Raw genomic sequence first — 24,453 nt, forward strand, 5'->3', positions numbered from 1 at the left:
CAATACAATAATTATTTATTAACAACTATCCACTAAAAGTTATCATAGTCAAGCTAGCTCATCGTTCTTGTTCTTGCCTCCAAATTTATAATCGTTTGGCTTAATCTTATTCTTTAGCTCAATTCCTTGTGCCCTTTCAATCTTCATCTCTTTGACTATTTCGGCTAACTCTATCAAATATTTCCTCCTTTCTAAAGGCTTTACATTGCATATTCATTACAAGATGCTGCAATGGAATTTAGAGGAAACCAGAAGACATTTGTTGACGGATTGTTAATTGATTTGATATGGGATACATATGACAACATGATTTGTAAAAAGGTTGCAAGAAGAATATCTTATCTCGTTTCTTTTGAATAATAAAGAGAATTGATAACAAATGGAGAGTGGAAAGTCATTTTTGTAATGACATGATAATGTTAATGTCATATTTGTAAGTTTCAAAAGTTCAGTAACAAAAATTAAAAAATAATCAAAGTTAGTGGCATTTGAAATAATTTACCTTTTAACTTTCAATTAAATTTAAAGTCTAATCAAAATAAAACTTTATCAATAGTAATTTTTTCTTTTAGTATTCTAAAAAAATTAAAATCTCTTGAGTTAAAATTTTAAGTTAAAATACTTGAGAGGTTATCGTATTATAAAGATTATATTAAATTAGTATCTCTATTATTAAAAAATAATAATAATTTAGTCCTTATTAAAAAGAATCAAATTAAATTAATTCAAATTACAATCGAGGTTAACATTTGTTGTATGAAAAAATTTTAAAAATTAAAACAATTATATTTTAGTTTCAAATTATAATCCATAGACTTTATTTTTTTTATGTGTAACGAGGTTACTTCTTTTTAGAAGTACATAAATTAAATTAATTTATTTAACAAAAAATTTAATTTAATACCGTCACATAATACAAAAATCTCTTTTTAAGTATTTTCACCTAAAATTTTATTATGCAGACATATCTTTTTATATTTTATAATAACTAAATAAAATATAGGAAAATCCACATAATTAAGCTCCAGGAAGAGCTCATTAATGTAATTTAATCATATGTCAGTTTTCTCTTCTCCATTAGAAACGAGCATATATATTTTTTCTCTCCCCTCTTTCCTTGGAGGATTTTAATCTGGTTTAGTTTTCGAATCGGCAACCCCACCAAAAAAGTAAAAAGAAATAAAATCTAGGGTTGAATTTTGGGTTCAGCGTTTGAACTTTGAAGGTCTGGCTATTTCTGTTATCAATATCTAAAGAATAAAAATCGTTGTAAATTTCTGTTCCACAGAATAACGAAAGTGGGAAGAGAGAGGTCGCATTTTATTGTCTCTGATGTGATGCCTTCTGCTGCTGCTGTTTAGGTATGTTGAAAAGCCACACTCCAGGTTTGATGCTTTTGCTTTTAGCTTAATTTTTCATCTTTTATTTTTTGAAATTTACGGCTTTGATTAGTTCAAGGTAAGTGTTGATGCTTCGATTAATAACTCTTTCTTTTAAAAAAAGAAATTATTTGAGAAATAAGGAAAGGGCTACTTTGTTTATTTTGTTCTGTTGTTTGGAGCACCGAAAATTGAATTGAAGTCGAGTGTTGAATAAGTTTTTAAAATTTAATCCGGTAGTAAGAAGCTTTTCTTTGATGATTTTCGGAGGTTTGAACTACGAGTGTGATAGAGGAAAGGAAGTATGAATTATAGCTCTGTCGAGGACTAACATGTATAGATTGGATATAGTATAGTTACTATTATTGTTAAATTGAACAACATTGATTCGCCTAATGTTCTCAGCGATTCTGACTTTTCTTATGGCTATTTTTGTTGTAAGGAATGGTAATTTTTTATGTTATATTGGTGTTTGAGACCAGTTTGTCTGGTTTGTAGCAGAGGCTTGGATGCCCCCGAAGTGTGGCAACCAGGTGTTAGAACTTGAAGTAGGTAGCATGTTGAGTGTGAAGCACAAAAAATAATTTAACACCTCATTTAATGAAAGGGATTGTATAATGTATTTGTTTTACTTGTTAAGAAGGAAAGGGGGGGGGGTGGTGGTTGCTTAGAATCAATTGTTGCACATTTGTCAAACGTATATTATTTGTGTATATTTGTATATTCAAACGGTGGAGTTTGCAATTAATAAAGGTTCAAAATAAAATCTTTAGAAAAGGAATCTTTGATCTGGGCATACTTGGAAAAGGTAATCATTTCTCAAATAATGAAACTAAAAGAGAATACTCCTTTCAATCATTTTATTCTAAACACTCAATTTGCCTGTGTCAACTTGTATAAGCATTCTACATATGCACCACACATCAGCTGCACATCTTTGGTTTATCACTTTAGTAGCTTTTTTCAGCATTTTGTTCATTTCAATTTCTAATCGCTTGTTAATGATAGATCCAGATTAAATAAATATAGCTCCTGAGAATGTCTCAATATTTAATTTGTCAATATATGCGCTTCCATGTTCTCTTATCTCTGCAATGAACATATTACTGCCTTCCATCAGCGTTCTTGGTATATGATTTTTATATGCACATTGCTGCCTTCTTTTCGGTTTTTCCTAGTAGTTATACAAAATATTCCATTATACTTTTTGGCATGCTGATAGTGCTTAGCTGATTTACCTCACAGATGCATTATCCTGATATTTGCTGAGAATTCATTTGATAAGAAGCAAATACCAGAATATTTACTGCTTAGAAGCTATCATATTAAGAAAAATTGGCATATGTTCTCTTGCCAACGTTGACTTGTATGGAGCATGGTTAACACTATCGGCTTTTGAATTGGAATCGTGAGAGCTCTACTCAAGACAATAGTAAGAAACTTTTTTCCTGTTTTCTAGACATATGGTTTATCTTGTTAAACAGCAAGATCAACTTGGGGAACCATCTTATGTCCTTATAATGTGAATTTGTTACAATGGTCATTCCTCATGTAAAGAAATTATCTTTTTCCATTGATTGCATTTCAGAGGATATAGCAATTACCCTGCTTATTTGGTTCCAAGTGTTTGAGCATTGGCCATAAAATTCTGGGAGTTTTTTTCCATGGTGGCAGGGTGGGAAGATTTTGGGATATTTTAGAGAATTGATAACAGAATTTCTCTACTTTGAAAATTTACTCCTAGGATTTATATCAACTCCTCTTGGTTCTTTGTATCCTACTGTTATGTATAACAAATCATTTAATAGGGGTATGCATATCATGTTATACAAAAATAGGTATTTCTGTGTGAATTTCTAGTGAAGGTTCTTCATTCATACTTAGAAAGTAATTAGTATTCTTTCCTTCTTGTTTGGCATTTAACTTTGCTACTGTGCAGAGGTCCACCTTCAACAATGCCTTCTCTTCAACTGTTGCAGTTAACCGATCGTGGACGAAATCTTTTGGCCTCTAGGAGGTATTGATGTATTATATTAGTGATAATAAATTTAAATAATTAGTTTGACACTTCTATATCTTAGTTGATTCAATTTATTTGTTGTATAAATTATAAGAGTTTTTGCTTTTCTGATAGTTTGATAATGATAACACTAATAATTTAAATGTCTGCTAGTGCAAATATGATGTCATCTCGCCATTCTCCTTACTTTGTCCTCATATCTTCTTCTTGATGAATGTGAGTAATAGAGAAAAATGTCTCTTACGATTTTTTATTTGTTTGGTGTTGCTGATGAGCAACATATACTGGTGGTGACCCTATGGATAAAATGGCCTATGCTCTACACTCGTTAGAAACTATTAAATGTTAGAAGAATAATACACGACATGATAATTTTGTGGGGATTTTCTTGCATTGTAGGTTTAGTTCTTGAAGACCCTTGTATGTTTTTGACTCTCTGTTTGCATGTATATGGTGCATCTTGGGAACAATTTGTATCAAGACATGCCTTTGATTATTTATTAAAATTTTCTAGGGGTTTTCTTGCATTGTAGGTTTAATTCATGAAAACCTTGCTTGTTTTCGACCGTCTGAATGCATGCGTCTGGTGCATTTTGGAAACAATTATTGTGTCCAGACGTCATTTTATCAATTATAAAATCCTTGAAAGTTGTTCCTTTGATGATTATTAAAAATTTTCTAGACTTCTTTCAGAGGGTGAATAATGTAGAGAAGGAAAAGCACAATGCATTTTATTTTATTTCAGATAAGCAGAGAAAGAGATTGAGATACTCATTGTTGATGGGGTGAATGTATCCATATAAGAATTTGCCTTGAGTGATGCATTTTTGATCAGGTTGACCATAAATAACCTTGGAGTTTCCTCCTTGTGGTTACCTTTCCCTCTTTAAGAGGAAGTGATTTGCTGTAGGCCTAGGATCTAATCTCACATCTTATTTATCACTGGGGGTTTATGCCTCAATTACCTGAGCCAAAAAACAAAAAATTTAAATAAGTAATCTTGAAGGTTCTTAAATAGGTTAACTACCTGTAATGAAAATATTTTCCTGAGTTATACACACACACACAAAAGGAGGAAAGCTGGAAAATGTTTAATATGGGTAGCAGAGTAAGTATGACTTACGAATATTCTGTTGTGAAAATGTAGGAGAAATACCACTGCTTATTAGGGCACTTGTGATTTTAAGCTAGGCACTATATGTCTTACTATAGATGTACAAAAAGATAGTGTCAAAGATAGGACTTCTTTTTTCTAAAGGGTGAAATGCTTGATTTTAATTTTTAATTGATCATCTTTGATCTGGAGCTTTAGTATTTCTTCACTATAACCGCAGTTTTTATCCTTCTGCTTACCATCCTTTCGAGGTCAATATGTTATGTGGCATGATATTATTCCTCACACCACCTTCCTGGTGGAGCTCTGTCAGATGCCATGCCATGAAAGTTGCAAGACACAACATTTGTCTTCTCTCCTTCCCTGGGGTCTGTCTATAATTTTACTACTTTTATGGTTTTACAGGAAAGCAGTACTGCTTGCTTCTGGTATCGTGGTTGCTGGTGGCACTGCTGCCTATCTGCAATCGCGGTTTAGTAGTAAGAAGCCCTATTCTTATGGTCATTCCAATGGGGTGCAAGATGATAGAGAAAATTCGGATGAGGTTCTTAAAAGGAATCATAATGTAAAGGGAACTACACGAAAGAGAGGTGGATTAAAGTCCCTTCAGGTTTTAACAGCAATTCTTCTATCTAAGATGGGCCAAACTGGCGCACGAGATCTTTTGGCTTTGGTGGGCATAGTGGTAAGCCTTCCTTTTTGTGTATTGACAACATGCTGGTTCAATATTGTGCTTGCATTCTAAGTTCCTATTGTTCTTCATATTTTATTTGCGGCCCCACAATCTTTTTCATCGAAATTGCAATTGTTGTTGAGAAAATAGACCAGACAGGAAAGTTGGAGATTATATTTGTTTTTAGCTCCTTAAGAGTGGGTATTTAGCTTTTTCACAAAGTTGAAATTTTGGTGTAGAGATGCCGTTTGATCTGGTTTAAGTGGCATATTAAATGAGGCACTGGTTCAAATCCATATTTATGCTAGACAATGGCAATTTGTTACCTCAGTACCAAGCCAAAACATTCTGTAGCAGATATACTTTAGGGTATTCTTTTTTTATCTAGAACAGGAAAATACAAAAAACTAAAATAAGTTACCACAGCCTAGTTGCTTGACTTCTCTCTTCAGTTATTGCATTTTATTTTTAACAATTATTTAGTGTATTTGATCATATAGTAATATGAGAAGGAATCGGAAACTAACACACTTTTTCTATCTGCTCTTGTTATGCATGCATCTGTGTGAAGATATACTTGTAGACCTATGATTTTAACTTGCATTCCCTTGTGAAATGTATCAGATATAGCAGTTGGTACGGAAAACCTTTAAAAAGTTTAATGGAAATTTATTTTCCTTCAAAGGGATGCGACATAAGTGACTTTTCTAACTTGGACTTTAAGGGTTTTGTGTTTCTTTTTATGTAAAGCATCTACTCTATACCTTTTTTGCAGGTCCTGAGAACTGCTTTGACCAATAGATTAGCAAAAGTTCAGGGGTTTCTATTCCGTGCTGCTTTCCTTCAGCGTGTACCATCATTTTTCCTGCTAATATCCGAAAACATTTTGCTGTGTTTTCTTCTGTCAACCTTTCATTCTACTTCGAAGTACATAACTGGTACCCTAAGTCTGAGTTTCAGGAAAATTCTGACAAAGCTCATCCATACACATTACTTTGAGGTAGTTTTCTGCCTTTGATGATGTAGTAATCTGTATATAGCTGATTTGTTTTTCTCTTTTGTTATGTTGCACTTTTTAATCTGGATAAATCGGTTCATGATTCATACTTTGTTATTCATTTCTTCCTGCATAAGTGAGTGTCTTCTTTGCACATCTTTATCAGTGGCAGGTGGCATGCATGTTTTATGTTTAGTTGTCTAATAATCTTTATATGTGAATATCTATTTTCCTTTTTTTTTTATTCTATTTTTTAATTTTCTATTATATCTTAAAACTAAGTGTTATTTGTTATACCTTAAAGATATGTTCTCAGAACTACATAAAGTTTTTTTTATTGTGGAAAAAAATCCTACTCATGGTGTTGTAATACGGCAGACATTTGAAGGGTTATAGCACTGAGTAAATTTTCTATGATTGGTGAAAATTCTGAGGATTTGTTTTACAATCCAGAGATCTTGTCATTTATGCTTTCCTCCCAATGCCTTTTTCCCTCCCTTTCAATAGCGATGAGACTATCTGTCTAATATATCTATATGCTGTCTATTAAGTTTATTGCCAACAATGTGAAAGATAATTGTCTTTCTTCATTAATTTTTTTTTTCCTTTTTCGAAGAGAAAGAGAAAGAGAAAGGAGTTAGGGGAAGAAAGGAAAAGAAAAAAAGAAGGAAAGAAAGACTGGCAAAGAGGCAAAGAAAAAAAAGAGCAATAAATAAATAATAATATCTTATAACAATAAATTGAAATTATCTTTAGATTGGCATTATTCACATACTTTTTCAAGTTTGTGTTGTGTCACACAATGGTTTTTTTTTTTTTTAATATAGCCAAGTTGATGTTTGGATTCAGATTAATCAAAATTCGCAATTTTGAACCTTTTTGACTTGGGTTTAGCCTAATTTCGGTCATTCTTTTACTTTATTTTTCTTGATTCTTTACATGCAAATTCAAAAAAAAAAAAAGTTCGAAATTGTATTTTGATTGTTTTAGTAGATGAAAATACAAGTTAAAATTTTTTTATAACTATATAAGATTATATAATTACAGATATAGTTTCTTTGTAATTGTTTTATCCTATAGTTTAAATAGGCTGTAGTATATGTAGAAGTCTAATAATTGATGGAATTTGTAAAAGTTTTGAAAGCTTGCTATTTTTAATTAATTATCGTTTACCTTTGTTATGATCCTTAATTTGTATGTTTTTAATAATTTATTGATGTACGAATTTTAAGCCCTACTAGTTAAACACCGGTTAAGTATTTATGTTAATAACCTTTTTTCTTTTCATGTTATACATTAATGTAAAGTATTGAACTCAATATATTTTTCTTATGTATGGATTCATTAAGTATCCTTTAACAGTCTTTGAAAAGTTAAAGCATTCAATGAAATGCAGGATTGTAGACTAGTACATGGAAAATTTAACCTCCATAACTGAGGATGACAGCTTTATTTTGTTTGTTATATATAAGAAACACTTACCTCTCTGATTTACATGCATTCTACTTTTCTTTTTAGTAATTTTATTTTACTATGTTTTCTCTATTGTTTATCGGTAAAATATGTAATTTCAGAATATGGCATATTACAAAATATCACACGTTGATGGACGGATTAGGAATCCTGAGCAACGGATTGCAAGTGATGTACCAAGGTTCTGTTCGGAGTTGAGTGAGCTTGTACAGGATGATTTGACAGCAGTTACTGATGGTCTGCTTTATACTTGGCGTCTTTGTTCTTATGCTAGCCCAAAATACATTTTCTGGATATTGGTAATTCTTTGTCCTATCATTTGTATCTGTTACAGGCTTATATAAATTTCTGGCAATTGCTCTGCTAATGAAGTTATTAGTGGTCACTGGTCACATTAGCAAGTGGTGTTGTTTTGCAGGCTTATGTTTTGGGAGCAGGAGCTGCAATAAGAAATTTCTCTCCAGCTTTTGGAAAACTAATGTCCAAAGAACAACAGTTGGAAGGAGAATACAGACAGCTTCATTCGAGGTTAAGGACCCATGCAGAAAGTATTGCATTTTATGGTGGAGAAAATAGAGAAGAATCTCACATCCAGCAGAAGTTTAAGAATCTTGTTAGGCACTTGAGGGTCGTACTTCATGACCATTGGTGGTTTGGCATGATTCAAGACTTCTTATTGAAATACCTTGGTGCCACCGTTGCTGTCGTGTTGATTATTGAGCCTTTCTTTGCTGGCAATCTTAGACCGGACACTTCAACATTGGGACGGGCAGAGATGTTAAGCAATCTAAGATATCATACCAGTGTTGTAATTTCACTATTTCAGGCCCTAGGAACCCTTTCTATAAGTTCAAGACGGCTAAATCGCCTCAGGTATTCCTCTGTTGATTTCTGGCTTTCAAGAGGTGTTAGAGAGGACAACATATGGAAGAACACTAAGCACTTTCTAAGCAACCTCCAATATATGTTTCATATTCTGTTATAATTGTTGCTTATAAGTTTGTAACAAGAGAGGACTTGAGTGAGGCAGAGAGAAAACATTAAACGCTGTATAACCAACCCCTGGAATCTTGCCATATGCATACTTAAAATTCATGATTAATGCACATTCAGTATGGTTGTTAATTATTACTAGAAGGAATGTTACTGAGACACGGATATCTGGTTCCTTTAATAACTTAAGTTTTATTCTTACTGCCATTTCTGTTAATATCTTCCAGTGGTTATGCTGATCGCATTCATGAGTTAATGCTCATATCAAGAGAGCTAAGTGCTGTTGATAAGAAACCGTCCTTTCAAAGAGCAGCAAGTAGGAATTACTTAACTGAAGCTAATTATGTTGAGTTTTCCAATGTAAAGGTATTTGAGTTGATATTGAACGATTTATGATTCTTAGTATTCCTTTACCAGATTTTTTTGGTCTAATAGTTGAAATGTTATCCAGGTTGTTACTCCATCTGGGAATGTTTTGGTCAAGGATCTCTCTCTGAGAGTTGAATCGGGATCTAATCTTTTGATTACAGGTTGTTTTCCCCTTGAAAATTGTAATTTACATATTTACCAGTAATATGCTCTATGCTGCAATCTCCTCATCTTCTAGACATTCTTCTATTTTGCTTTCTTCAATCATCTCTATTATCCTCTAGGATGAGCTTTTACTGGAATTAGTTACCATAAACAAGTTTTAGATTTTGTGATGTGATGATTTATATCTAGTTTTGGATAGCTGCATGGATATTTGTTCATGGAGTTTAATTCTTGTTATGATATACTTACCAAAGAGTGTGTGGCTTAATTAAATATCTGGTAACGGTTCTATTTTAACAACAATATTACTTTGTAGCATATATTTAAGTAGATAAGTAATTTTATACGATAGTAAGTAAAAATGCTTTAGCGTTTAAATAAAAGAAAAAAAGGGTTCACCTTTTTGCAGGTATTTATAATTTTGCTTAATTTGATATTACTCTGTTAAAACTTCAAAACCATGTTTTCTCTGAGATATTAAAAGATAAGAAAAACTGAATAAGAGTACTTGAGATAGGTGTAGGCTTGGATTTGTGCTTTAGTGCTGGAACAAGGATGAGTTGAAGATGAGGAATGAAGCCCTTCTCTCACGTACTCATCAATCCCTTAGACATGCTTCTATTTTTTGAAAAGTATTAATACCCTTAAACCTGTGCTTTTTCACTGAATAGTGAAAAGTCTTGGTGGTTCTTTTTGCCTATGTATGTGTTTTTGATGTGTGGGTTCATGTTTCTATATTTATTTATATCTGCTGCCCTTCTTTTATGTTCGTGTTTCAATATTCTAATCTGTTCTGTGGTGTTTAAAAAATCATTGATTAGAAAATTTTGGAAAGGCAATGCTTAATCCTCCTTGGAAGATGTGTGAATTTTAGGTGATTGTAAATCTTTGTTTTTTCTTTGCTGAAGGTCCAAATGGCAGTGGAAAGAGTTCCCTTTTCCGGGTTTTAGGTGGTCTTTGGCCACTGGTATCTGGCCATATTGTGAAACCTGGGGTTGGTTCTGATCTTAATAAGGAAATATTTTACGTGCCACAAAGACCATATACAGCTGTTGGAACCCTTCGCGACCAGTTAATTTATCCTCTTACGGCAGATCAGGAGGTTGAACCTCTTACACACGATGGAATGGTAGAGCTATTGAAAAATGTATGAGTTTCATCTCATAATATTTTCCATATTTTCTCATTCTTGAAATTGTATTGACACATTCTATTTCTTCCGAGTTTTCAATATAATTCTTATATTCGTTGTCCATTCAGGTTGACCTTGAATACCTATTAAATCGCTACCAACCCGATAAAGAGGTTAACTGGGGTGATGAACTCTCTCTTGGGGAGCAACAGAGATTGGGGATGGCTAGACTGTTCTACCATAAGCCTAAATTTGCAATTCTTGATGAGTGCACTAGTGCTGTGACAACTGATATGGAGGAGCGGTTTTGTGCTAAAGTTAGAGCTATGGGTACATCATGTATAACCATATCACATCGTCCAGCACTAGTTGCATTTCATGATGTGGTTTTGTCTTTGAATGGAGAAGGAGGTTGGACAGTTCATTATAAAAGGTACCAAATATAAATTTGTGGATTTTGCATATATACCTTTTCCTTTTGGTGACTTAATGAACTCTTATAAAACCTGTAGTGAGGATTCTTCGGTACAAAGTGAAAATGGGATTGAATTGACTGAAAATTCTGAGACAAACCGCCAAACTGATGCAATTGCAGTTCAACGAGCATTCACAGCAGCTAAAAAGGTCTTAGAATTTTTGAAACTTGGTTTTCTTTTGTGTTTGTTGTGCCCACATCTCTTTAAGTCTTGGGTTTCTTATGTTCATATATACAAGTTGAGCCCCTCGTCCTATTTGTTGCTGGTTAGTAGAGTTGCTGTGTTATGTTCTTCCTGCTTGTTAACCTTGTGAGGTTGTCCAAGTGTAGGTCCCTTGTTGAACTACACATAAGGAGGATTAAGTGATGTTGTCTCACATCTGTTATGTAGTGAATTTCATGAGGTCTTAAATTCAAGTTGGTTCTCTCCATCTATTGCCAACTCTGCATCTACTGCCAATTAGTTTAGGTTGGATGCTTAACACAGTATCAAAACCCAGTTTTTTCTATTCTTCCTGCATGTTACCCCATGTCACCATGTGAGGTTGTCCACATGTAGCCCCTATTAAGTTCGGGTGCTTAACATCAAATTAGAGCCCCTGTGTTTTTTGTTTGTCTTGCTTGTTACCCATAATAAGGCTGTCCACGTGTAGACTCTTACTGAGTTGTGGGAGGAGTTTTAAGTAGTGGCATCTGTTATCTATTAAGCCTTGGGTTTTTTGTGGTCTTATATTAAGTTGGATGCTTAATATTGTGTGATCATCATCATCATCTCACTACAAAATTTTGACTGAATTTTCTAGGATTCTGCATTCTCAAATCCAAAGACTCAATCATATGTATCAGAGGTCATAGCAGCATCCCCCTCTGTGAATCATGATGTTAAGTTACCTGTTGTTCCTCAACTCTGGAGGGATGCAAGAGTACTTCCATTAAGAGTTGCTGCCATGTTTAAAGTACTGGTATGTTCTGGAAGAGCCTTTTTTTATTCGCATATCAGTCATTGACTTTGTGAAGTGCTAAATTTATTGGAACTTGTATGATGAATTTCCCAAAAGACATAGCTTCTCTTGTTTAGCTAGGTCATTAAATAGGAGATTTGGGAAGCTGTTATAACTTTGCCCCTTCCTCATTTGAGTTTTCATTAGTGTTTCAGATCCTGGACATAATTCTTTAGTAGTAGTAGTAGTAGATTTGATTTAACTGGCTTGTACCATAGAGTTTTAATCCTAAGAAATAAGTGCTTGAAGTTATATATTGTCTATTTTGAAAGTTCCATTATGGATTAATATTGATGGAGTTGACTACCTTTGACTAAATGTGTCAGATTTCAGAATATTTGAGTATATCAAATATGATTCTAAAAATATTCTATCCCTAACTTTAAGGCTGTACAGTATCCCTACAATTATTCTGTTTCCTAGCGTAAAGTTACCTTAGGCTAACTATGTGTATAAATATGTATGTAATATCTTGTAGAAAATATAATAGAAAATATCCTATTTTTCACATGGTATCAGAGCCTGTTATTTAGCCCGATTTTTGGGATTTTTTAGCCGGTTTCTTTAGCCTGTTTTTTTTTTCTGACTCCCAACCAGTCCTCAAGTCTATAGAAATTGTTCAGACACAACATGACTGAAACTGTCAAGACCAGTAACACTGGGGAGGGCTCAGAAATTTCTGTAAACAACTCAAATCCAATGAGTGAGTTTCAGAATATCCAAGTAGACTACAGGCTAAATGGAAAAAATTATCTGAAATGGTCCCAATTGGTTCGTACCTTCTTGAAAGGAAGAGGAAAGCTGAGTCACTTACTCGGAACTGGACCTAAAGAAGGGGACCCTAAGTTTGATGCTTGGGATGAACAAGACTCTATGGTAATGTCTTGGTTATGGAACTCTGTGATGCCAGAAATCAGTGATACATGCATGTTTCTTAGCACATCCAAAGAAATATGGGAAGCTGTGAAGCAGATTTATTCTAAAGTTCGAGATGTTGCTCAAATCTATGAAATCAAGACTAAGATTTCATCCACCAAGCAAGGAAGTCGATCAATCACGGAGTATTCCAATCTGTTGCAAAGTTTGTGGCAAGAGATGGATCATTACCAGTGCATTCAGATGAAGTGCAGTGAAGATGCAGCGCTCCTGAAAAGGTTTGTTGAAAAGGATCGAATTTATGATTTTCTTGTTGGACTGAATGTTGAGTTTGATGCAGTAAGAGTTCAAATACTTGGAAAAGAGGAACTACCATCACTAAATGAAACAATTGCAATTGTTCGTGCTGAGGAAGGAAGAAGAGGAGTTATGGAGGAGAACAATCAAGTGGATAGTTCAGCCTCGGTTACTAATGCTGTAAATGAGAGGAGATTTGGCCTGGAGTAGCCAACTAGTGAAGATAATAGACAGATAGCTTGTTTTATATACACCTTGTTCTAGTAGTAGAAAAATAACAGTAGCTGATGGTTCTGTGATCACAGTGGCCGGTCAAGGTGATATTATTATAAACAAAAACCTTACTCTTAAAAATGTCCTTCATGTTCCAAAATTATTTACCAATCTTTTATCCATTAAAAAAATTACCAAAGACTAACTGTAAAGTGGTTTTCTATCACAATCGGTGTCTTTTTCAGGAACAGAATACGAGGAGGATGATTGGGCATGCAAAGGAAATAAATGGCCTCTACTATCTTGAAGAATCCAGTGAAGAAGTTAGTGTTTTGAATTCCTCACCTTTATCTCTCATATCCGAGTCTATTAAAACCAATAAAGATCAAATTTGGCTCTATCACCTTCGCCTTGGTCACCCATCGTTTAGAGTCCTTAAAATTATGTTTCCTTCACCATTTAAAGGATTAACTGTTGAAAAATTTCATTGTGATATCTGTGAACTTGCAAAACATAAACGTACCTCTTTTCCAGCAAGCAATAAAAGAACATCCACTCCTTTTACTCTTGTTCATAGTGATGTTTGGGGGCCGTCCACTATTTCAAATATTTCTGGAGCTCGGTGGTTTGTATCCTTTATTGATGATTGTACTTGTGTGTCTTGGATTTTTCTTTTAAAACAAAAATTTGATGTTAGGTTTGTCTTTTCAATTTTTTACAACATGATCAAAACACAATTTGGGGCTGAAATAAAAAGGTTTAGGTCAGACAATGCCAAGGATTATTTCAATCAATTCCTCTCAACATATTTTCAAGAAAGAGGCATTATACATGAGTCATCTTGTGTTAGTACACCCCAATAAAATGGTGTAGCCGAAAGAAAGAATGGTCACATTTTAGCCATTACAAGAGCCCTATTGTTCCAAAAAAACGTCCCTAAACAATACTGGGGGGAGACTGTTCTAACTGCTACTCATTTGTTAAATAGATTGCCTACAAAGGTCCTTGAATCTCGCCAAATTTTTTCCTGATTTCAATACCTCCAGTAATCTTACTCCCAAAGTATTTGGCTGTGTCGCCTTTGTCGATGTTCATTCTCAAAATAGAGGGAAATTTGATCCACGGGCTGTCAAGTTTGTCTTTCTTGGATATTCTTCCACTCAAAAGGGGTACAAGTGCTATCATCCAGCCATAAAAATTTTTTTTGTAACAGCTGATGTTACTTTTGCTGAACAAGAAAATTTCTTCACTCGTCCTTATCTTCAGGGGGAGATCTTATTCACAGAAGATAAGGACAAAGAATTTTTTCTTCTTGACATTCCAGCTCCTGTCCAGCAACCAAACACTCTCATTCTAGCTCTAAACACTCCCATTCCGGCTCCTGTCCAGCAATCAAACACTTTCACTCAGACCTTGCCTGCTACCTAACTTGCCCAACTTGAAACTGAGCCTAGGACACCCAAATCACCAAGAGGAATTCAGGACACTACTCGTCCGTTACTGGTTTACTCAAGGAAGAAGGCACCAGTGCAAGTTCAATCATCTTCTTCTCCTATACGACCTGAGGTAACTGCTAAACCTACTTTGAATTCTAATACTACAAATTTAGATGATTTTCCCATTGCTATTAGAAAGGGGACTAGTGCTTGTACAAAACATCCCTTGCACCTATTCATGCCTTACAAAAATTTGTCCCATAACCACAAAGCCTTTCTTACTAGCCTAAATTCTATTTCCATTCCTAAAACTGTATTCGAGGCATTAGAAGATGAGAATTGGAGAAATGCCATGAAGGTTGAAATGGAAGCTCTTGAAAAAAATAAGACATGGGACTTAGTGAAATTACCGGAAGGAAAGAAACCGGTGGGATGTCGCTGGGTGTACACAGGGAAATATAAGTCAGATGGTTCTTTGGAGAGGTACAAAGCAAGGTTGGTTGCTAAAGGGTACACTCAAATGTATGGGATAGACTATCTTGAGACATTTGCCCCTGTTACAAAGATGAACACTGTAAGAGTGTTGTTGTCACTAGCTGCCAACCGAGGCTGGAAATTACAGCAATTTTGACATCAAAAATGCCTTTTTACACGGTGACCTTGAGGAGGAAGTCTATATGGATGTTCCTCTAGGATTCGGTCCAAATACAGGACAGGCAGTTTGCAAACTAAAAAAGGTTTTATATGGACTAAAACAGTCCCCGAGGGCTTGGTTTGGAAGATTTACCAAAGTGATGCTCAAGTTGGGGTATAAACAGAGTCAAGGAGATCATACTCTGTTCGTAAAACATTCATCTTCAGAGGGAGTGACTGCTTTATTAGTCTATGTTGATGATATTATTGTGACTGGTGATGATCTAGAAGGAATGGAGAAGTTAAAAAAATGCCTAGTAAAAGAATTCGAAGTCAAAGAGCTAGGTAAGTTAAAATATTTCCTTGGTATTGAAGTGGCACACTCTCGGGAAGGAATATTCATATCTCAGCAAAAATACATAGTTGATTTGTTGACAGAAACAGGCAAGTTGGGCTGTAAACCAGCAGAGACACCCATAGAGGTGAACCACAGACTCGGAGATGTATTAGAAGATATAGCAGTTGATAGAAGGTCAAATAAAAAACTTGTGGGGAAGCTTATTTACTTGTCCCATACCATACCAGATATTGCCTATGCAGTAGGTGTTGTAAGTCAGTTTATGCACAGTCCTAAGGAATCACATCTTATTGCTGTATATCAGATTCTACAGTACTTAAAAGGCACTCTAGGCAAAGGAATCTTATTTAAAAAAGGAGAAAATTTAACCCTTGAAGCCTGTACCGATGCAGATTATGCAAGATCTATGGTTGATAGAAGATCAACCTCTGGTTACTGCACTTTCCTAGGAGGCAACCTTGTGACTTGGAGGAGTAAAAAACAAAACATTGTGGCTAGATCTAGTGCAGAAGCTGAATTTAGGGCAATGGCTCTTGGAGTTTGTGAGCTGTTATGGCTAAAGATTATATTGGAAGACTTGAAGATCAAGTGGGAAGGTCCAATGAAGTTGTATTGCGATTAATAAGTCTGCTATCAATATCGCACATAATCCAGTTCAACATGATCGAACGAAGCACATTGAGGTGGACAGACATTTCATAAAGGAAAAACTGGACAGTGGCTTAATTTGCACTCCATTTGTGTCCACTGATGAACAACTAGCAGATATACTTACCAAAGGATTGTCTGGGAAGTTGTTTCAGAAATTAGTAAGCAAGCTGAGAATGGATGATATCCACTTCCCAGCTTGAGGGGGAGTGTCAGATTTTAGAATATTTGAGTATATCAAATATGATTCTAAAAATATTCTATCCCTAACTTAAGGCTGTACAGTATCCCTACAATTATTCTGTTTCCTAGCGTAAAGTTACCTTAGTTAGGCTAACTATGTGTATAAATATGCATGTAATCTCTTGTGGAAAATATAATAGAAAATATCCTGTTTTTCACAAAATGTTCTCAACTAGTAGCTTAAATATTGTTGTATAAATGTTTGTTTAGCATATGGAGCATTAATTTTTATGATATTATACTTATCTTCAATGTTTGAATTCAATTAATCATGGTGCAAGGAGTACTTAATGTGAGCAATGAGTAAATCGTTTTTTCATCCACTTACAAAACTTTTTAATTCTTCTATCTATGACTGTAAATTTGTGTTTCAGGTACCTACCTTATTTGACAAACAAGGGGCTCAACTGCTTGCAGTTGCTTTACTTGTTGTCTCGAGAACTTGGGTCTCAGATCGGATTGCATCATTAAATGGTATTAGAATTTTTTTTTTTTTAATATCTGTTAGATTGTTTATTTTTATTTTAATGCATCAATTCTCAGGAACGACTGTGAAGCATGTTTTGGAGCAGGATAAGGCAGCTTTTATCCGATTAATTGGGATAAGTGTTCTTCAAAGCGCTGCATCTTCTTTCATTGCACCTTCCTTGAGGTAATTTTTCTATTAATTATGATGTATTAACCTCTATATCAAATAAACAAAAAGGAGATACAAATAGAGAAAGATCTCAGTTAAATTGTCGATTGAATCAGTTCTAACTCTATATTTTGTTATTTTACTTATTTTAATTTCTGTGATATTTTATCTCTCTCCAATAAAGGCATATATGTATATGTATATGTATACATAATTTCTTCCTAATTACTCTAGGGTATATTGTGTTATCATCATTTAGTGCTAGTGTAATGTACCCCCAAAGACAACTGATACAATAGTATGAATGTGAACCCTCTCTCTAGGGTCTATAAGTTCTTGAAGTCCAAAGAAGGTTCTACTGTTTTTTCTATAAAGGTCTTGAAATTGCTTTCTCTGCAATAAAAAAAAAAAGAAAAGAAAAGAAAGAATTCTCTGAAAAGAAATTTATCTAGCTCTACTTCCAAATGTGTTAATGAAGCCATAGTAAGTTCTGACTTCTAAAATTTTCCTGAAGAAAGATTGCAGCATCAATCAAGAGGATTGTGCCATTCGTATTAGAATGCTTTTTCTCCTCTGTAAAAGAAAAAAAAAAAAAGCTCTTTGAAACTACTTAATTCTGTGCTTCGGTATGTTCTTTGTGTTGTACATGCAGATTTAGTAGCTTATTTTATATGCAGAAGGCTGTTTGCCCAACTTGGTGGTTTGTATTTGCCTTAACTGTTAAATATTAATTTTTTTTTGTGATAAACAATGTCATGGTTCGTAATCTGTGCTTGTGGTCTATTCTTATTATATTTCCATTACTTATGCCATTCTGGTAAACTTCTGAGTGGGTTTCTGGATCATATGAGGACAATGGATGTAGGTTATGCATTGACAATTTTGTGGATAAACCCCAGCCATTTTTCTAATAAGATTTTTATAACTTGTGTTGTTTTTTAGTGCTTTAGAAGACTTTGATTATACTTGATTGGTGGTATGAATTTCACCAAAGAAATTTCATTCTCATCCCTAGCTTTATCTCACATCTAGCATGCCTTCTTGGTTTACAGGCACTTGACTGCAAGGCTGGCCCTTGGATGGAGGATCAGATTGACTCAACATTTGCTGAAGAAGTACTTAAGAAATAATGCATTTTACCAGGTAGTTTGATCATCTCATAAACAATGATGGCCAAGAACTTGGGCAAGCATCGCACAGTGTTCATAATTGTCATTACTATTGCATAGAATTCAGCATTGGTAAATTCACATCAAATGCATCTTCTTGTAGGTCTTTCACATGTCAAGCAAAAATATTGATGCAGATCAAAGAATAACTCATGATCTTGAAAAGTTAACTACTGATATATCGGGGCTTGTTACTGGAATGGTAAAGCCATTTGTTGACATTTTGTGGTGAGAAAACTATCTTGATCCATTGTGGTGCAAGTATTTGTTTCCTGATTAATCTTGATTCTAGGCTTTGAAATTATTTGCTCCTTTCCTCTCTCCCTTGGCTCTCTTCCTAAGACAATTTCTTGACAAATGCAAAATTTTTTAGGTTCACCTGGAGAATGAAGCTTTTAACTGGACAAAGGGGTGTCGCCATTTTGTATGCTTATATGTTGCTTGGTCTGGGTTTTCTAAGGACTGTTACTCCTGATTTTGGTGATTTGACAAGTCGAGAACAACAACTTGAGGGAACCTTTAGGTAATTCAATCTTGGTTTATGATCCATGCTTCAATACTAAGAATGCTAGATGTACTTACACATATGGAAATACTTGTATGAACGTGTATAATGCAAAAGTACTTAAATAAACTGGTGTTTCCAAATCCAGATGGTCTGTTATTGGGTAGGAAACTCAGGAACTGAGCTGGATAATCACAAACAAAAAGTAAATCTAGAATAACAATAAAACCTGGCTGCTTTCAGATACTGTCTAGTGCTTCGAAGTGTTTGTTTTACCCTTTTATAATAAATGATACCGTCATCCAATCTAATTTTAGAGCATGCAATCATATAGCTACCCCTCTCAGAAAAAGAAGAGGGGAAAAAGGGAATTGAAGATACGTGGCATAGATGGTTATTTTATTTGGGCTTTATTAGAAGTTAGATTAGACTGTAAAGATACGTGGAAGAATGGAAAGAAAAAAAAGAAGGGAATTGTTGAAGATGAATGAATATTTGCTTAGAGTAAACTTGCCTAAATGACGCAACAGACTAATCAGAGCATCGTGATAAGGATATGCTGCCATCTTATTTTTATATTTTAATTATTTATTTTTAGCTTTTTTATGTGATCATGTCTTAAGATCAGTTTTGCGTTGGTTAAACTTTCCAATTTTAGGTGTTCTCATATTATTGCAGTTCATTACCTGTTTAGTTTTTAAAGTATTGATTGATGTGATACAAGTACATGTTCTCCTCTGGGAACTTGTTTTTTATTTGTTCAATATCTGGATGTTGCTGCGTATATCATTCTAATAACTTCAACTACTATGTTAATTAGGTTCATGCATGAAAGACTGCGCACTCATGCTGAGTCTATAGCTTTCTTTGGAGGTGGTGCTCGAGAAAAAGCTGTAAGATAATTGAATTCATTGTTCTGTCTGAAGCATTGGAATATCAACTGTTCTATCCATTTATGTGATGCCAACGCAAAATTTCCTTGTGGAAAAGTAGACTGAATCAAAGTTTATTTAAGCTCACAATTGGCTAGAAACTGGAAGTTTAAATGCATCCTTATGTTTAAACCAATCAACTATAGTTTACATTTTATATGCCTAGGCTGAACCCAATAAAATTAATTCTTCTTTGTATTGATCCTACAATTGTTGGTTTTTTACGGGCTTGAATTTTGCAACAAGAATCGTTTAAAATGACAATCCTTGGTAAGAAGTTACATGCCTGTTGCAGATTCCATGTGTAACTAATTAGAAGGATACTGTTTGATTCCTCCCTTCCTTCTCTTGTTAATATATTATATATGTTTTATAGCCTTATCTAGACAGTACATGACCTGAAAATTTATTTTAAGCATGACAGCCAATTTTAGCAATTTTTGCATGAATCATGGTATTCTGCTTTTCCCTTTTCCATGGTTCCCCCCTAATTTCCTTTCCCTATCCCTAATTCTATGTTTGTTCTATTTGCAGATGGTTGAGTCAAGATTTAGGGAGCTTCTTGATCACTCTTTGTTACTTTTGAAGAAGAAATGGTTGTTTGGTATTCTTGATGATTTTGTAACGAAACAGCTTCCACATAATGTTACCTGGGGTTTGAGCTTATTATATGCCTTGGAACACAAGGGGGACCGAGCCTTAGTTTCTACTCAAGGTGAGATATTTGACTTATTTTTCTTGTACTTTGGAGTTTCTCCTGCCTCTCTCTCTGAAAATACTTGAACTTTTTTTTAGGTGAGCTTGCACATGCGCTGCGGTTCCTGGCATCTGTTGTGTCGCAAAGCTTTTTAGCTTTTGGTGACATCCTGGAATTGCATAAAAAGTTCCTGGAGCTATCTGGGAGCATCAACCGGATTTTTGAGCTTGAAGAGCTTCTTGATGCTGCACAGTCTGGTACATCTATTTTTCACTTTTCTAGTGGTTGTTTATACCCTGCATTTCATTTTTATGTGTATTTTCATTATTTTTTCTGATACAATTGCATGAATATCTAGTCTTAGTCTCTTAGCTGCTATCATTTCTTTTATGAGCTTTCTTTTCTATCTGTTGGTGCTGAGTGCTTGTTTTCCTTTGGCCAGCATGCTGGTATTGAGTGTGAAGAAGCTTAAGATAATATGAATATAACATGTTTAGAGGTTAAGAAGTAATTCATAAATTATAACAACACAAATTAATAAGAAGTTATTTTGCCTCTTTGATGAGGTACCAGTTGATTAATGAAGTTCTTATCTGAGTTGATTTGGTTTAAACTGAAGTATGTTCCTTCTAACAGTTAGGTCTGTATGTAAGCTTCTTAGAATGTGACACTAAGTACATTGTATCTTCAGTTCATTTTTAACAAAACCAAAATACATGCACTTGTTCTACCTTATCAGAACAGGAAATTTGAAATGTTGGTTGTGTTTCAATTTGATGTACTGTTGCTCATAATACGTATTATGTGAGGAAGTCCTCCATTTGGCGTATTGCTTCTGCATGAAGCAGGTCTGTTTTGGCCATCATAAATGTTTTGTTGATCTGCCTTTGCTGCATGTCTATCGATTAGGATCAACTTCTTTTCCAACTCTTCTATTTATTTATTTATTTTGAGACTTAATTGCCTAAATGTTCCACATTAATCTAACAAGATCATCATCTAACCAGGGGATTTCAACATCAACAAGTTGACAGAGTCTCAGAGCACTAGTCTCTATGCCGAGGATATCATTTCTTTTGCCAATGTGGATATAATTTCTCCAGCACAGAAACTGTTGGCTAAGCAGTTGACATGTGATGTTGTACCAGGAAAGAGCCTGCTTGTTACTGGTTAGTATAGGAAGTATTATCTTTTGTCTTGATAAAAGATTTACATCTGATGTGCTTTTAATCTCTTAAGGTCCAAATGGTAGCGGAAAAAGTTGTGTCTTCAGAGTACTTCGAGGTCTCTGGCCCATTGTGACTGGAAGACTTTATAAACCTATCCACTATTTTGATGAAGAGGCTGGATCGAGTTGTGCTATCTTCTATGTTCCTCAGCGACCATATACATGCCTGGGAACTTTAAGGGATCAAATCATATATCCTCTCTCTCGTGAGGAAGCTGAGATGAGGGAATTAAAGTTTTATGGAAAAGGTAACCTACTTGCATAACTTCTATTGTTTTCCTTATCCTTTAAGTTTCTATTTTGACGTCTACTATTTATTTTATCATGGAATGGTAATTTTGTTCTCATGAGAAAACACATTGCTTCTGTTGCCAATCTTTCAAACATTTTTGGTGAATGATTTCATTTGAATACTTTTCTAGACTTTCGAGTTATATGTTACAAAAATAGGTACCATTTAGATGTGGTCTATTAAAGATTAGTTTCAACAAGAACTTGTGCTTCTCCCCTCTATTTAGGGTGACTGTAAGGATCATATTTTTGTCGTGCTCTGTTAAAAAGATCAATTCTCAGGGAGCTCAGCAAAGATTCGTGTGGTATCTCTGCCCCCAAGATATAGTTCGCCAAAATTAGATTAAGTTTTCATGTACCAGAAACATAGAATCTTCCGGAACTTGGGCAATTGATATTTTCATTTCTTCTCTCTTAGGATAGAGTTATCAAGGGAAATGAACTATATAATTAAGTTCAAAGTGTGCAGATATCTGGCTAGGGGTTTCACATGGTAGTGGATCTGATCTGTCATTTTTATTTAGAATGACATAACAGTTTAAGAAGCACGGTATCCTTTCTTGTCTCTATGGTGTTAAAGTTACTTTTCATATTTCTTCAATGATTTCTCCAGAAACAATGTATTGAATTAGTTTATATTTAGTGGATTGTGAACATGCAAAGTTTCAGGTAAAAAATCAGCAGATGCCATAAACATTCTTGATGCTCGATTGAAAACTATTCTTGAAAATGTTCGGTTGAATTATCTTTTGCAAAGAGAGGATGGTGGTTGGGATTCCAATCTCAATTGGGAAGACACACTCTCGCTTGGAGAACAGCAGAGATTAGGCATGGTGGGTTCAGCTAATTTACAGCACCTTCAAGCCATTTATGGAAACAATATTTTACTCTTCATACCAGAGTTCTCTTGTTTGATATCAAACTCTGTTTTACCAGGCACGTTTATTCTTCCACAAGCCTAAATTTGGTATCCTTGACGAGTGCACAAAGTACGTAAACAATCCATACCGATTTTTTGTACATAATCCTTATTTCATTAGAAAACTAACTAGTTATCTAATTTACCCGCAAAATTTCCCCACGGCAGTGCCACAAGTGTCGACGTTGAGGAACAACTTTATAGAGTGGCAAAAGATCTGGGTATAACTGTCATTACCTCATCACAGGCAAGTAGTTTCACCGGGTAGTGATTAATGAAATACGCAAATAATTATTTCCAGAACAATTTGGTGGATAATACAATATTAGGGATGCTTGGGATGATTATCTGATGGCAACAAAGCTAGCAGCAACTGTTGCACTTTTCGACTGTAATTTTTCTGTCGCTTTATTTATTTATTTGTTATTGTACTTTTTCAGCGGCCTGCTCTAATGCCATTCCATGCTTTGGAATTAAGACTGGTTGATGGTGAGGGCAAGTGGGAGCTTCGTTCAATCAAGCAGTGAGTTTGGTGCGATGATCAGCAATCTGTTCGTGCTCTTCTTGACTTAGATATATATACAAGGGCTGAGGGCAACTCAAACCTGACTGCTGTTTCCCGGATCAAGTTAACCGTAATTACATGCCGGAACATAGACTAGAGCAAAGGTGATGCCAGGTGCCAATAATATTTTAATTTCTCTTTTTCAAGGAAAATTCATTATTTTTTGTTTTATACCAAAAACTCGATGCCCAAATTAGATCAGATTATTGCAAAAATTGGTAGTTAGGAATTATTATAAAATGAGAACAGCCAGCCAAGTATATCATTCTGAATCTATGTAAGCACAAGGAAGAATTCCATGTACAGGTTTTTCAGTTTTACCCTTTTTTAACGGGTAAAAAATGCGTGGCCCTTCATGTTGTTGTACTTGTTAAGAATTGTTACCTATTTATTCTTGCCCTAATGAATAAAATTGAAGGGAGTTTAGTACTTCATGTTTTTACTGCAGACATTTGTATGTTTATATCAGTTTGCCTTATGAATAATTGTGATTTTACATTGTTATATTTATAATTTAGTATTTGTATTATTTATTTCATGATTTCAATCATAAATTGAATACGGAATCTAAAAATAGTATGTTTAAAAATTGATAATCGCAATATAGTTCAATTTTAAAACTAAAGTAAATTAAAACTGGAGTTATTTGCAGCCCAATAACTTTAAGTTTAAAATTCTCATCCAATAAACTTTAATCACCCTACAACATCTTTATTTTCTCCTTTGCTATATTTTCAAATCATTAATTATAAGTCTAGTGTTGTAAAAAAAGAAACAGAAATGACTTACTAACGCTTCTGCTAAAAAAATAAAGATACTAAATCAATTATTGTAAAACCTTATTATAACATCTCTTACCTGTCTTAGCTTATGGTATGAACAGGAGATGTTATTGAAATATAGATGAAATGAACTTCTCGGAGTTTTCTTTAAGTTTTGAGTTTTATCAATTTTATAAAATCATAAAAATTTATATTAAAAATAATTTGAGAGCTTTAGAAATGATTTAGAATAA

The 24,453-nt window shown here is 34.3% G+C and overlaps 1 protein-coding gene across 10 annotated transcripts; it reads left to right on the forward strand.

Moving 5' to 3' along the window:
* Nucleotides 1–1,031: 1,031 nt before the first annotated feature.
* On the forward strand, nucleotides 1,032–23,867 carry LOC107898484 (ABC transporter D family member 1). 10 transcript variants are annotated; one of them, XM_016823947.2, is made up of 28 exons: nucleotides 1,032–1,361; nucleotides 2,625–2,811; nucleotides 3,319–3,396; nucleotides 4,919–5,198; nucleotides 5,962–6,186; nucleotides 7,758–7,955; nucleotides 8,075–8,529; nucleotides 8,877–9,015; nucleotides 9,101–9,179; nucleotides 10,092–10,330; nucleotides 10,444–10,748; nucleotides 10,828–10,939; nucleotides 11,594–11,752; nucleotides 13,423–13,500; nucleotides 16,870–16,969; nucleotides 17,039–17,147; nucleotides 18,185–18,275; nucleotides 18,405–18,529; nucleotides 18,675–18,824; nucleotides 19,627–19,699; nucleotides 20,273–20,453; nucleotides 20,534–20,692; nucleotides 21,443–21,604; nucleotides 21,675–21,911; nucleotides 22,618–22,787; nucleotides 22,891–22,943; nucleotides 23,042–23,120; nucleotides 23,314–23,867. In XM_016823947.2, the coding sequence occupies exons 3-28, from the start codon at nucleotides 3,335–3,337 to the stop codon at nucleotides 23,398–23,400; spliced, it is 4,107 nt and encodes a 1,368-aa protein (XP_016679436.2). In that variant the 5' UTR covers nucleotides 1,032–1,361; nucleotides 2,625–2,811; nucleotides 3,319–3,334; the 3' UTR covers nucleotides 23,401–23,867. The 10 variants fall into 10 exon arrangements, with proteins under 10 accessions (XP_016679436.2, XP_040937824.1, XP_040937825.1 ...); XM_041081890.1 differs by having other exon boundaries at nucleotides 22,624–22,787; XM_041081891.1 differs by having other exon boundaries at nucleotides 22,639–22,787.
* Nucleotides 23,868–24,453: the final 586 nt, after the last annotated feature.

Source organism: Gossypium hirsutum, chromosome A11 (assembly GCF_007990345.1).
Source record: "Gossypium hirsutum isolate 1008001.06 chromosome A11, Gossypium_hirsutum_v2.1, whole genome shotgun sequence".
Classification (NCBI taxonomy): domain Eukaryota; kingdom Viridiplantae; phylum Streptophyta; class Magnoliopsida; order Malvales; family Malvaceae; genus Gossypium; species Gossypium hirsutum.

Coding starts and splice junctions, on each gene's coding strand:
- LOC107898484 (XM_016823947.2), top strand. CDS start 3,335: ATGCCTTCTCTTCAACTGTTGCAGTTAACCGATCGTGGACGAAATCTT. Junction 6,187..7,757: donor TCCATACACATTACTTTGAG/GTAGTTTTCTGC, acceptor ATGTAATTTCAG/AATATGGCATATTACAAAAT. Junction 20,454..20,533: donor AGCCTTAGTTTCTACTCAAG/GTGAGATATTTG, acceptor ACTTTTTTTTAG/GTGAGCTTGCACATGCGCTG.